This window comes from Cervus elaphus, chromosome 9, assembly GCF_910594005.1.
Source record: "Cervus elaphus chromosome 9, mCerEla1.1, whole genome shotgun sequence".
Classification (NCBI taxonomy): domain Eukaryota; kingdom Metazoa; phylum Chordata; class Mammalia; order Artiodactyla; family Cervidae; genus Cervus; species Cervus elaphus.
Window position 1 is genome coordinate 26,862,745 of NC_057823.1, and position 15,074 is coordinate 26,877,818.

The 15,074-nt window shown below is 33.9% G+C and overlaps 1 protein-coding gene across 1 annotated transcript in view; it reads right to left on the minus strand.

Annotated features, from left to right (window-relative positions):
* ADAMTS19 (ADAM metallopeptidase with thrombospondin type 1 motif 19) overlaps nucleotides 1–15,074 on the minus strand; it is a 261,863-nt gene that overhangs the window by 118,070 nt on the left and 128,719 nt on the right. The window contains exon 9 of the mRNA XM_043912190.1: nucleotides 14,847–14,952. Coding sequence (XP_043768125.1) covers nucleotides 14,847–14,952 — 106 coding nt within the window. The remainder of the gene's footprint in view (nucleotides 1–14,846; nucleotides 14,953–15,074) is intronic.

The window sequence follows — 15,074 nt, forward strand, 5'->3', positions numbered from 1 at the left end:
GGCATTTCTGGTCACTTAAAAACAAGTTCTGTGTGTTTATAATGACATAATTTATAAGTAATTTCCCCTAATTTATGTAATTTTATCCACTCATCTCTATGAAGTAGGCAATCTAATTACAGTATGAGATTCTTAATCAGTAAATGAGTTTTATATGGTTAATGTAGTTTCTTTAACTTATAAAAATAACAGAACTCTGCTAGAACTTTTTATTTTAACACTATCTACTCAAAGTATAAACTAACATAAATGTGCTAAAGTTAAATTACAAAACTATATCATATACTGGTTTCACAACAAACAATTTTACCCACAACCTAAAGTCCATTGTATTATTTTAAGAATATAAACATATCTTAAAAGAGCAATCTTTATAATTAGAAACACAAAGCACTGAGGCATCAGATACTAAGTGATCAAAAATAAATACTATTTTATTACTATAAAACAGTAATCATTTTCAAGTCCTTATGATTATTTTTATGGGCTACTTATTTTTAAAGTAATGGGTAAATTTAACAATTGAAAAAAAGATGAGATGCTCAAGAATTCTAGTAAGCAAAGAAACCAATACAAATTAAATTATAATTTAACATGTGCTAAACTCAAAGCTGGTAAAATAAACTGTATTCACAAGCAGTCCTCTATTTAAATTCGGATAAACATTGCCACATGACCTCCGAAAATAGTACACCACTTTACACTCGAAAATGTATAAGAGTATCTGTTTCTTCACAGACCAACACTTTTCATTCACTTACACTCTTATTGAAACATCATTTAACAGCTATTTATTGAGCACAACTGAAAGATGTGAGAGATATAATGTTAAACAGCAAGGACAACAGACATAAACAAACAGAAAAACAAAACAAGGTGCAGCCCACGTCCTCAAGAGGGACAATCTCATTAGAGATACAGACATCAAATAACCATACAAATAATGTAAGCCTACGACTGTAAAAAAATTAGGGACAAAAACTACATAGAATTTATAAGAGCAGATATGAAGGCATTTAACCTACCCATGAAGTACTTCTCTGAAGAAATGATCTGAAAGAAGAGTAAGAGAAAAATGAGGGACGTGGCAGGGAGTTTTCTTGCCAAGGGAAGTACATGGTCTTTACACTGGGAGTAAATATGGATTTACCATGTAAATTCATGTAATTGGAGAGTTGAAAGGATAATTGCTTTGTGATCTGATTGGCATCCTATGAATGACACTAAGATATTTTCATATATGCCATGGAAACATATCATTGGTTTATGTGGTAATATCCTTTGCCATTTTCCTAATGGCTCTTTAGTTATTTTGCAAATTTATTTTTAAGAGCTCTTTTTAATATTAAAGAAAATATTACTTTGCTGAATATGATGCAAATACTTGCACTGATTGTGATTTATCTTCTACCTGTTGTATTTCTTCCTTGTGTTGCTATTTAATTGCAAGTCACTAATTTTACACGTGTTCAAGTGTAAGTCACTCTGTCATGTCCAACTCTTTGCGAACCCATGGACTGTAGCCTGCCAGGCTCCTCTGTCCATGGAATACTGCACAGGCAAGAATACTGGAGTGGGTAGCTATTCCCTTCTCCAAGGGATCTTCCCAACCCAAGGATGAAACCTGAGTCTCCTGAATTACAGGCAGATGCTTTACCGTCTGAGCCACCAGGGAAGCCCAATTTTATGCGACTTTTCCTTACACATTTCTAGATTTCACACCAAGAATCACTGACATCCTCTATTAAAAGATTTTTTAAAAAGCCAACAAAACAAAGAAGAGAATCATTTTGGTGTATTCCGATGTACTGTCTAATATAGAGATCCCTGTTACTTTTGTTATTGAATGATTTGTTTCCGTCTACTGATTATAGGTGCTTTTATTATACACTACATTTCCACATCTTTTCGTACTTAAAAGTGGATTTTTGCTTACTCTCTCTTCCACTGACTTGTCTGCTTATTCAAACACCAGCACAAACAGCTTTATTTATTCTGAAATATATTAATATCTGATAAAAGTTCACCCTCCTCCTTCCCAGTTTTTACTTTTTTTAAACAAGATATTTCTCAGGTTGAGTTTTCCACATGAACTCTAAAAGCCCAGTGTGCTGCAGTCCATAGGGTTGCAAAGTCAAACATGACTTAGCAACCGAACAACATCACCAAAATAAAAAAAAAATATTGATATTTTGGGCAGATGATTATATTAGTTTATATACAGATAATAGTCATTTTATGATACTGATGTTCCTATCCCAAACCAAGAAATGTATTTCCATTTATTAAACCACTTTTATGACTCTGTATGGCTATAAATTCTTCTTTTTACAAGTTTTGTATTGTACATCCCTTTGTGAATATATTCCTAGGTGTTTTATCTTCTTAATTTTTATTTTATTTTTTGCTGTCTTCAATACAAAAGAATCCCATGGTGGGTGGGTCTGGTAGGCTACAGCCCATGGGGTTGCAAAGAGTCGGACATGACTGAGCGACTTCACTCACTCACTCACTACAAATGGATTTTTTTTCTTTCATTATAGTTTGCAAAAGGCTCTTGCTCATGTTTTGGAAAGCAAAAATTTTTTACAGTTTTGTAAAAAGCCACTAACATTTTCTTATTGCTCTAATGGTTTTTTTAGTAGATTGTCTCAAGTTTTCCATTTACACAAATGATAGTCATTTTGCCCCTCCTTTCTAACATTATATCTATTTTAAAATTATTAAATATTTTCACAAAAACAAATACATGCAATATATATGTGCATACACATTATACTGTGTGTGTGTCTAAATTTGTTATGCAATCTAAGTAATTTAAGTATTAAGGAGATAAATAGCAAGGTCCTACCATATATAGCACAGAAAACTATATTCAATATCCTATGATAAACCATGACAGAAAGAATATTTTAAAAAAAGAATGTACATGTATGTGTAAGGAAATGACCGCTGTACAGTTGTACTTAACACAACATTATAAATCAAATATACTTTCAACAACAACAACAAGCATTAAGGGAAACATTCACACAAATAGGAAATTTGAACAAGACAAATTCTAACATTCATGACCAAATTCTTTATCAGGTCTCATGCTTCTGCCTTCAAGAAGAAGGCACATAAAATATGTTCTGTTGTGGAAATCATTTCAATCTTGAAGGCCTACAGATAAGTCTCATATATTTTTTGTTAGAAGTCTCATCTGTACTGTAGCAGTCTTTATTTTACCCACAATTGGTTTCGAGAAATGATCTTAAGAAAGTGTTCAATTTTATTTTTACACATGTAGCAAACCAATCATACTATCTTATTCTTATTACTAGTCAATTTCTCTATTGATCTGCAATGACACACGGTCAGACGTCAGGTTTTCAAGAAAATATGGGCCTCTTTATGATTCTGCATTTCACTGGACTGTCTATGTGTGTAAATGTCAAGGTCTCGGCTACTTTAGTCTTTATAATAGGACTTCATTTCTGTTAGAGAAAGATTTCCATATTATTCTACTCCTCCTCCAGCTTCATGGCTTTTCCAAAAATGTTTTGGCTATTTTTGGCTATTTGCACTTATATATAAATGTTAGAAATAAGTATATTCACTGGAATTTCCATGAACCTCTAAAGTATTTATAGCAGAACTGACATCTGTAAGATATTTCATTTATCCACAAACAATTGTTATATGTCCACTGATACAGGTTTAATTTAATGAATTTTAATAGAAGTATTAGCATTTCTTTTTTTAGATTATGCTTAAGTATTTTGTGGTTTTTGTTGCTACAGTAGGTAAACAGTAACCTCTTTTTTTGATATTTTGTATTTTTGTGTTGACGCTAATTTCTTTATATCTTATATCCAATAAAATTGCTATACTCATCAACTAATTCTATATTTTCTGTGCATTATGTTTTTATACAGGCAATCATGTAATCTGCAAAGTAAAATAGCTTTGTTTCTTCATTCTCAACACTACATCTTTTATTTTTCTCCCATTCTGTACTGGTTTGTAGGGGCTTCCCTGATGGCTCAGCGGTAAAGAATCTTTCAGCAATGCTAGATATGTGGCTTCAATCCCTGCGACAGGGAGACCCCTGAGAAGGAATGGCAACCCATTCCATTGCTCTTGCCTAGGAAATCCCACGGACAGTGGAGTTGGTGGGCTGCAGTCCCCTGGGTCGCAAGAGTCAGACACAACTTAGCGACTAACCAACAACCCCAATAATATACTGGTTTGTACACTGCAGATGGTGACTGCAGCCATGAAATTAAAGGACACTTTCTCCTTAGAAGGAAAGTTATGATCAACCTAGACAGCATATTAAAAAGCATAGACATTACTTTGCCAACAAAGGTCTGTCTCGTCAAGGCTATGATTTTTCCAGTGGTCATGTATGGATGTGAGAATTGGACGGTGAAGAAAGCTGAGTGCCGAAAAATTGATGCTTTTGAACTGTGGTGTTGGAAAAGACTCTTGAGATTCCCTTGGACTGCAAGGAGATCCAACCAGTCCATTCTGAAGGAGATCAGTCCTGGGTGTTCACTGGAAGGACTGATGCTGAAACTGAAACTCCAGTACTTTGGCCACCTCATGCGAAGAGTCGACTCATTGGAAAAGGCTCTGATGCTGGGAGGGATTGGGGGCAGTAGGAGAAGGGGACAACAGAGGATGAGATGGCTGGATGGCATCACTGACTCAATGGACATGGGTCTGAGTAGACTCCGGGAGTTGGTGATGGACAGGGAGGCCTGGCGCGCTGCGATTCATGAGGTCGCAAAGACTCATGAGGTCGAACATGACTGAGCGACTGAACTGAACTTGTACCTCCAGTAATGTATAGAAGTAGATATAGAGATATATTTGTGATTTTATTAAGTTTATAGAGAATTTTTCTAATATTTGACCATTAAGAATGATGTTTCCCATTGATTTTGGTAAATTTACATGAGTAAATTATATTAGATTTTTTTTCTGTCTCTACTAAGATAGTGTGGTTTATCTAATTAACAGAATCTGTTAATCTGTTAATGAGGGGGTTAAGAGTTTTAAATGATAAATGACCTCTGCTATACAGATATAAAGTCAACTTTATTCTCTCGTATTAACTTCATTTATTTATACAGTGCTACTTTATTTTGAAAAAGTTTCTTAGCCATTGGGCATCATTCTCAGATAAGAAATGATCATAACTTCCCTCTTCATAAATGTCTTTCACTTAGTTTATGTCCTTTATTGATTATATTAGTACTAGACTCAAATGATGACTCTGGGGATGTTCTTTCATTCTAGAAAACTCAGATTTTTTAAATTTCCTTGAACCTATACTATGCCTGAACTCGTGTTTTCTTTAAAAAGATTCTAAACTGCTGATTCAGTTTTTTAAAATGGTTATACAGCTTTACGTCCTTCCATTACATTTTCTTAGAATTTTCCCACTTCATAGGTTTGTAACTTCTTGCCATGAAAGTATTCAGTGTATTTTCTTAGTATCTTTTTAATGTCTTTGTTATCTGTGTTACACCTCCTTTTCTCATTCCTAGTACTGTTGAATTATGCTTATTTTTTTATTAATTCTATTTTTGTCACTTTTACTTGCATTTTCATAGATCTAATCTTGGCTTTGTTCACATTTATTGCATTTTTCTTTTTTATTAGTTCCTACTCTTCCTGATTTCTTTTTTCTATTGTTTTACTTTGTTATTTTTCTAACAACTTAATTTGAAAACTTAGGGCATTAATTTCACCATAAGGTTTTTATGTATATTTAAAGTTATTCGTTTTCCTATTCATTTTCCTCTATGTAAGCTGTATTTTCTAAATAGTATATTTACTGTTGTTTAAACCTGAAAATTTTCTGGTTTCCTTGATGATTTCTTCTGGGATACATGCGTTTTTCAAAAGTATGCTTGTAAAAGTCTTAGTTTTCTTTTTGTTACTGGATGCTTAATTGTACTATGATAAAAAATAAATTCATTTGTATATTCATCTTTAGAAATTTGTTTAGACTTACAGAATAAAACAATATATGGTTATTCTTTGTAACTATCCAATAGGCTTTAAAAGATTAGGTATTCTTTAATAATTCACTGTAGGTTTTCTATTTGCCCAAAATTTTTCGTTGTTCAAATTTTTTCTATAAAGATCTTTCTGCTCACTTGATCTATCAGTCACATAGAGCTATGTTAAAAACTCCCACTATGATTGTAATTACATCTGTTTTGTTAATGTTTGCCTTTATACTTTGAAACTATGTCATTAGAATCTGGCTCATCCCAGACTCCCTGATGGATTCTTTTTCATGCCATATCCTGAAGCAAACCATCTACTGCCGCCTCAGGAGATACACATTGCCATGTAAGGGGCTGTGAAGCTCTGGCTTCCACTTCCCAGGGTACATTAAAACCCTCAGATCCTCCATCTAGCATTAAGACTTAGCCTCCTGTGAGTGAGAAATTCCATCTCTTTTATAACAATAGATTACTTCTATCTCTAGTATGTAAAAATTTTTCTTTCTGGCCCTTTAGCTTAACTATTTATTTAAAACATTTCTTTTTGGAATTTTCAGGTATTTAAAATGGGAAGAGAGATTTCAATGTCCTTAAAACATCCATTAATCCAAATCATAATCTTAATCCCAATGTAAATTTTTAATGTGAAAATCAATGCCAACTTACCACTTAGATATAACAATTCATTTCCTCAGGTGGATTATTTAATTCATTTCTAACAAACAATCAGTACATTTATATAGTCAGCTGTTCTATACAATTTAGGAGGTTACGTATTCTATACATTTAATAAATTTATTAAGTTTCATAAATGTATCTTTATTGAGTAAGTACATTTTTAAGTACATACTATGTGCCAAGTAAGCAAGTACTACTGTTCTAGAGGTTGGAAATATAATACTGAACTAAGGAGTCAAGAATTCAACATATACATACAGATAAATAGATGCATGTCTAGAACTGGAAACATTTTATGAAGCAAATTAAAGTAGGTAGAGGAAGATAAGTGGGGGGTGTGGTTATTATGCTTTTAAGAAATGTATTCAGAAAGGTCTCGCCTTACGACACTTGAGCAGAGAACTAAAAAAAAATAATGGAGACAGTCATGTGACTGTTCTGAAGAAGGATATTGCAGGCAGAAAGAAAAGCCAAGGGCAGAGGATCTGTGCTTCATGTGTTTGAGTTACAGATAAGAGGCTGATGCATCTCAAACCCTGTTAGTAAGGACGGCAATGGAAGGCTTGAAGGGGAGGAGGCTATTCTCCTTGAGCCTTGTGGGCTATTTTAAGGACTGGGGATTTTACCAGTGAGATAGGAAGTTATGGAAGATTTTGAGCAATGAGGGCAGGTAATTTGTTTTGTTTCAAAAGAATCTCCCTGGCTCTGAATTGAAAACAGGCCATGGGAGGCAAGGGCTGAAAAATAAAGATCATTTAGGAAGCCACTGTAATAACCCAGAAAATAGATGATGACTTGGCCCAGAGTGGTAGTAGGAGATTAGTGAGAAGCAATCAGATTCTGGATATGTTATAAAGGTAGAGTCAACAGCTGATGAAGAGAATGTGAAGGGAGAGAAACAGAGGGCTCAAGGACTTTCATGGTGTCTGGCTGAGTGTCTAGAAGGATGGAGCTTCTGCTCATTGTGATAGGAAGACTTCAGGAGGGAGCACTTCTAGTGTGTGGGGAATCATTTCTGCATGTACATGCTGGAATAAAGTCCCGCTCCATGTAACCTTGGGTATATTTGAAACTACATGATATTATTTTAATAAAACTTTAACTAAGAACTTATTAAAAGTTCCATACAATAGCTGAAAATGCTCTAAAGAATGAGTGTGCATACACCTTTTCTATAATAATTTTTTATTAACATTCTATGCAAAAATTTTACTAAGACAAATACAATTATTACTTGTTATAATTACTATACTACTCACTTATTTAACATATATTTACTGATTGCCTAATATGTATTGAGAACTATCAAATGGATTAGGAATCTCATGATAATAAAAAATAGGCATGGTTCATTACCTCCTGGAGCTTAAAACCGATAAAAAGATGAGTGAATGTACATTTTTAAAGAGATGACTTACAGAACATATCCTAAAGGAAAATGGCTTACTGATAAGATGTGTGAATTATGATCAGTAGGAGATAATTATCAAAGCTGTTCCTATCCTTGTAAGGCAGAGGGTGTGACATGTACCAATGTCATGCTGTGAAAAGAACCATGGTCCATTAGAAACACTGGAGAAACTCTATTGTGGCTGCAGTGCTGAGAATGAGAGGGAGCATAGTGTGAGGTATGGCTGAAGACACAAGGTTGGGGATCGATAATAAAGAGGCCGTCCAGAAATGAGCTGAGTAAGTTAGAAGCGCCCTTCAGCATCTCTGGCATAGCATAGTAGTTAACAACACAGGCTCTGGATTTGGACATCTACTCAGGCACTTATGAGCTGTATGAGTTTTGGCAGTCATCATTCCTAAAATAAGGATAATATTACTGCCTTCCTTCTTTTGGAGAGGAGGGCAGAAGTCTTTGGTCTCAATGTGCTAAGTCAGTGTAAAGTTTTCCTGTTCAGTAAATCTCCAGATACAGCAAGGTCAGAAAAATACCCACAGGGTTATGTTACTATTAATTATAGTTCATATTATTATTTCCCTGATAGTTTATATATTTTATAATAAAATATAAGACCTGGGGCTAAGTTTCAGTAAAAGCTTACCTGATATAAAAGGGGTTATTTTACTTTTAGTTGGAATTCACAGAGAGGGCTAAATTATTTGTGGCCCTAAAGAAAAAAGTACGTGATATGCATACATGGTACATATATGGTATATATTCATATTTTTGAGATATCATTTACATAACAAATTTAAAACACCACTAAATTATGAAAATTATATAATTTATATACAATCATATTATGTAAAGTGAAAGTGAAGTTGCTCAGTCATGTCTGACTCTTTGCAACCCCATGGACTATAGCCTACCATGCTCCTCTGTCCTTGGGATTTTCCAGGCAAGAGTACTGGAGTGGGTAGCTGTTCCCTTCTCCAGGGGATCTTCCCAACCCAGGGATCGAGCCCAGGTCTCCTGCATTGCAAGCGGATTCTTTACCAACTAGCCACAAGTGAAGCCAAAATACATGAGGAGAGAGATAATTCAAATAAAAACCACCTTTCAGGCTAAAAATAAAAATATCCCTCTCTCTGGCAACCATATATGACTCCAATGCAAGAATGACAGAGTATGTAGCTGTTAGGTTACTAGGCTTCTCAAAGTGTGGTCTGGGCACTGGCTGCCAGAAGGTGTACTACAATGTAAATCAGCTACATCACTGTAGCATACAATTTAGTTCAATCAACTTTTTAAAAAAAAATTCAAGGCTTTTTCAACAAAGCCAGAAATGTGCTATATTCTGGCACAGCTCATCAGAGGCCACATTTTCAATATAAGCTCAGTTACTGAGCAGTTTGGGAAGATCCTCTGGAAAAGGAATAGACTATCCACTCCAGTTTTCTTGGGCTTCCCTGGTGGCTCAGACGGTAAAGTATCTGCCCGCAACACGGGAGACCTGGTTTCAATCCCTGGGTTGGGGAGATCCCCTGGAGGAGGGCATGGCAATCCACTCCAGTATTCCTGCCTGGAGAATCCTCATGGACAGAGGAGCCTGGTGGGCTGCAGTCCGTGGGGTCGCAAAGAGTCAGACATGACCAAGTGACTAAACACAGCACAGCACGCTGAGCAGTTAATGAGAAAATAAACTTTAATGTAGAAAATTGTATTACATACACTAATGTAGATTCTAGATGACTTTCTAAATTATATGGCAATAAAGAAGAGTGAGATCAAGGGTGAAGGGAAGAAAATAGAAAAGAACTAGACAAAAATGTTTTCCTAATTGCAGCATGAGGAAGCACTTCCAATTGCAAAAAAAAACTATAGGAAAAAAATATGAGATTTGACTATTAAAAAAGAGTCTGCAGGTCAAAAACTGTAAAAGACATGATAAAATTAAGAGAACTAGGAAGCTCTTAACAATATAACTGATCAAAAAAGAATGCTCTTAACATCAAAAAAACTCTGAAAAATTATTGTCTATTAGCTTGTTTCCTCATCTATAAAAAGATGATAACAACAATAGTTAGTTCCAGACTTCTGTGAGATTGTATTAGATATGGATAAACTGATACAACATCTGATAATAAAAGACTTTTTAATTTTTATTAGATAGCCTTTGTCAATCTAATGTAAATATGATATTTTAAAACTTAAAAATATTGTGTAATTGTGCAGTTTAGAGTTAACACCACAAGTCTGGGTTGCAACATGCACATTCTAAAAAGGTCTAGGACTTGTCTTACTCTTTGGAGGAAACTCTAAGCCCTTGAAATATCCTGCCTAATAAAAAAGTATCTTCATTTACAGGGGCCCTGAGATATGCTCAGTAGTTAATACTAACAGCATGATTTGTGGTGGGGGACTTAGAACAGCTTGACCTCTGTAGGGAATGGGTAATCAGCCTTGCCTACATGACTAAATTCCACCAAAAACCCTGGATACCAAAGCTCAGGTTAGCTTCTCCAGTTGGCAGTACAATGTATGTGTTCTCAGACATTATTCGTGAGAGAATTAGCATTTTCTACACAACTCCACTGGAAAAGGACAAGAAGCATGTGCCATGCCAGGTATCTCCTGGGCCCTGCCCTATGTGCCTTTTTCCATGGCTGATTTTAATCTACATCCTTTCACTGTAATAAACTATCACTATAAGTAAAGCAGCTGGGCTGGATTTTATGAGTCCTTTTAGCAAATCACTGAACCAGAGAGTCTCAGGGACTTTCGCCTCACACAGAAATATAACCAGTTAACATATGCATAATAATTTACAGCTTGAAATCAAAGTATAATCTATTGCTTTAAGAAGTTTTGTTCATAGAGATGATTTAAGACAAAATATAGTGAACATGTGTATAGGCATATATTCAACAAACCCTGTCAAAATTATGAATAATTTCCTAAGGTATTTTTATTTATAAAAATAAAATGTAAGCCTTCATCAGAGTAAATTAATGAAAGTCTTATCCATATCTCATAATTATAAAAACATTAAATAATAATCAAACATTCTAATGTTGAAATTTTTGGTTATAAGAAAAATAAACACTCCCTTGATCTATCATTTAGAAAGGAAAATAATTTTGGAAAAGTAATCATAAAATATTGGTATAAATCAGTTATTTCCTCTTTCTTTGAACTTACACTTTTTATATCATTACCTATAATTATGACAAGTATTACTTACATTACACATAAAATTATAATTGGTAACTTCCCAAAGGAAAAATTTAATAGATTTTTGCAGACATTAAGATTCTTTGGCAATCGTAAAAGGATTTTCTTTCCTTTTTTTTTTTTTGTTCACTTCAATTACTAAAATTCTCACCCTACCAGCAAGAGTCAGTTTTATTACTTGGTGGCCCATATTGACTTTTCCAGCTATATGTGGAATTGCTCTGGGAATTTCTAGAACTCAAATTCAAGGCAACAAACATAAATACATCCATTTTAAATCAATTTAGAGACATTTCATATGTGAATGTATTTTTGAATTAAAAAGTTAAAATGGAATCATTCTGCCATTCTTAAATTATGGGTTGAAAAATTAAATGATCCATTTCTGCCTATAGGAAGTATATTAGAAGAAGTTATAACTAAAAAAAATAAGTAAATAAGAACTAACAGCTTCACTTAAGCAGCTTAATCTTAATTATGCCTCTAAGTAAGAGAGTTCTGTTGGTGTGTTTGTGTGTGTATTTGTGTGTGTGTACACGTGCACATGTAAGATCCATATAATTATGGAACATCTATGAAAACTTCCCCTATCTAAGAGGCTATATGTACATGAACATTGTTTTTTATTTCTTCTTCCTACATGTTTGTTTCATTGTGTTTTCTATTTTACAGTGGATGATGATGTAATTTATACAGATGAACTTTCTGCTGCTTGTTCTTTTGTTCTTTATAAAGACATCATTATTCTCACTGCTATTGTCTCCCACTCTCAAGCATCAGGAAAATTTTTAGCCTATACTTTTGAGACAAACACTGCTTACTGGTAAGGAGAATTTTTAGTAACTAAGTAGTTCAACATATATCACATGTCCTGGTATTAATCCATCAAGTATTACACATACCTTTGGCACATCTCTATTGATTTTGGGTGCAGCTCTATAAAAGTCAAATAAAATAATATTTTACTACCATTTTAGCCATTCCAACCTCAGTTTCTGCTCATAAACCAATGTTTCTACTACATAAAGCTGAAGTGGCATTTCCTTAAATCATATCATATAGTTTTTTAAGTAGTTATATGTTCTTGACCAACCTTTTGCATGTTAATAAAGCAACTTGCACTGTGGTTTGTTCATTTAATTACTGTTTCTCCTACATTTTAGAATATAGCACACATCAAAAGAGATTAATTTTATATGTACACTTTTATAATGTAAAATTTCTTTTTAAAGTGAACCCTCTAGTATTCATGGTACTTGACAAAATCATTAATGTCTGTTTCATTAAAAGGTAATCAGCTACCAAATTGTTAATGCATTGCTGAAGTGAAAATTTTAAGTATTCAGAAATTTGCATTTAGTTTATAGGAATTATATTTATAATTAATTTTCCCTAACTTAAAAATTTTTTAATAACTTTTTCTTGCCTCTAAACACTATTTCCCAGCATTTTTCATTCAAATGATACGTGTGGTTTTTTTCCTATTATGATTAAACTGAAACATCTTTAAATTATAAAATCAGTACTGGAATTAAGAATCTAAATTCTATAATTCCTGGTATCAAATACTGAATGAAGTCACTGTATTGTACACTTTCCCTAAAGGATGATGATTTCCAAGTATATTTATCTTTTCTTCTTTTTCAAGTAACAAACCCCTCATATATCCGAGAGCACTCAAATGACAACTGAAAGACTGCATAAGAGAAAATGAAAGTGTTTCTACACATTTAAAAACAATGACATCAAAAAACCAACCACTGCTGATAATGACCTATTTCTTGCACTAGGTTATGGGTACATGAAATATTTGATCATTTATAGGACTATATAATTATGACCTGATCATTTTTACATATTCCAGTTTACTTGACTAAAAAAGGGTCTTTTTAAAATAAAAACCATTAAGTCTTCTGTAAGTTTTCATCAAAGTTTTCCTTTACCAATCAAATTCCACTGCCAACTCAAGTTTACTCAACTGTCTACAGAGTCCAGCTCTATGATGAAAACAAAGTCAGCTGGATGAATGGTAGCAAAGTGCTGCCGCCTGTGATGAGCTGGGGAGGATGGGCCCAGCCTAAAGGGTACAGACGCTACTCAGCTCCAAGGAATGGCTGCCATATGGGACTGTGCGTCTAATGCTGCCAGGTCTGGAAATTTGAATTTTTATGTCAAATTTATACTTTTTAATGTTGGCAACTGATTCAATTTTTGAAACACTGCAGCCAAACCAAATATGTCTTTGACCAAAGAGGCCTCCATAAAGATCACCTCCCTGAATAGGGCTTTGGTAAATCTGAGTTCAATTAAAATACTTTTCATTTGTGCTGCCGATACTGCTAGCACGTAGAGAAGCCTACAGTCAAAATCAGGTCTGATTCCCTAACCTACACCATTCTACTATAGTGTATTTACTGTAAAGTAGTGAAAGTCTGAAAGTGTTAGTTGTTCAGTTGTGTCTGACTCTTTGCGACCCCATAGATTGTGGCCTGCCAGGCTCTTCTGTCCATGGAATTCTCTAGGCAAGAATACTGGAGTGGATTACCATTCACTTCTCCAGGGGATCTTCCCAACCCAGATTCTTTACCATCTGAGCCAGCAGGGAAGCCCGATTTCCATAAATATGGTCTATTTCTTACGTCATTTGAATCTCAGACTTCATAATACAGGTATTATCCCCATTTTATTGATAAGGAATTCAAGATCTAAAGACAGTAGACAACTTAATGAACAAATTCAGAATAGTATGACCCGAGTTAGATGATATGAGTTCAAATCTTTCCTCCAAGATAGTATTTTCATAATTCTGGGAGGGTAAATAACCCCTCTATACTTCAGGTTTCTTCTCTATAAGATGGGTACTCTAACAGTCTATTTCACAGGGAAGTTGTGGGGATATATAAAGCATGTACAAATGTGTCTGGCACATAGCAAGACTATGTAAGTGTTGCTATCACACTTATTATTGCTATTTTTATTATCTGTAAAATGAAACCCTTGCTTTGTATGAGTTTTAAGTGAGCTAATCTATGTACAATGCTTAGAATTATGTCTGAGATGTACTTAATGTTCATTACACATGAATTGTGTGTCCAGTTTAATTCTCTTTCAAATGCATTACTCCTAAAAGCTCTCTGCTGGGTAATAACAAACAGGAACTATCAGAAGTTGAAAGCATTTTTATTTGTATGTAGTGTTTTCCTTGGATGCTTGAATAATGCATACTTTTTTAGTGTCATGATTACTGCAAGGTTTATATCATTTGAAAATGTGTATTGAAATGAATCATATGCCATGTAATGACTGTTCTGATGAGGATTTTAATAATGTAATAAGATTTTATTCAAAATATCAGGAATGGTTAAAATAATCAGAAAATACTCTTCAAATGTAAATGATCTTCTCTCCTTCATTTCCCTAATTTTAAAAATCTTAGGCTCAAAACAAAAAAAAATGGAAAGATATGCAGGCAATTCGATAACTCAAATTACAAGGTTATATGTTAATATATTAGCATAGCCAGGATTTTTACTTACTTGTGGCCCATTTCATGAGCAATTGTAAATGCAAGGTTTAAGCCATTGTCTTCAGCAATAATACATTTTCTCTTTTCACTACACATTCCACTCAAGTAAGCTATACCTAGAAGACACAAACATTAATCATCAAATGTCAGAATTAAAGTGCAAATATTTATGTTTGGTATTAATAGAAGAAAATAAAAATGACAGTTTTCACCCTCAAATATATCTATTAAACTGTGA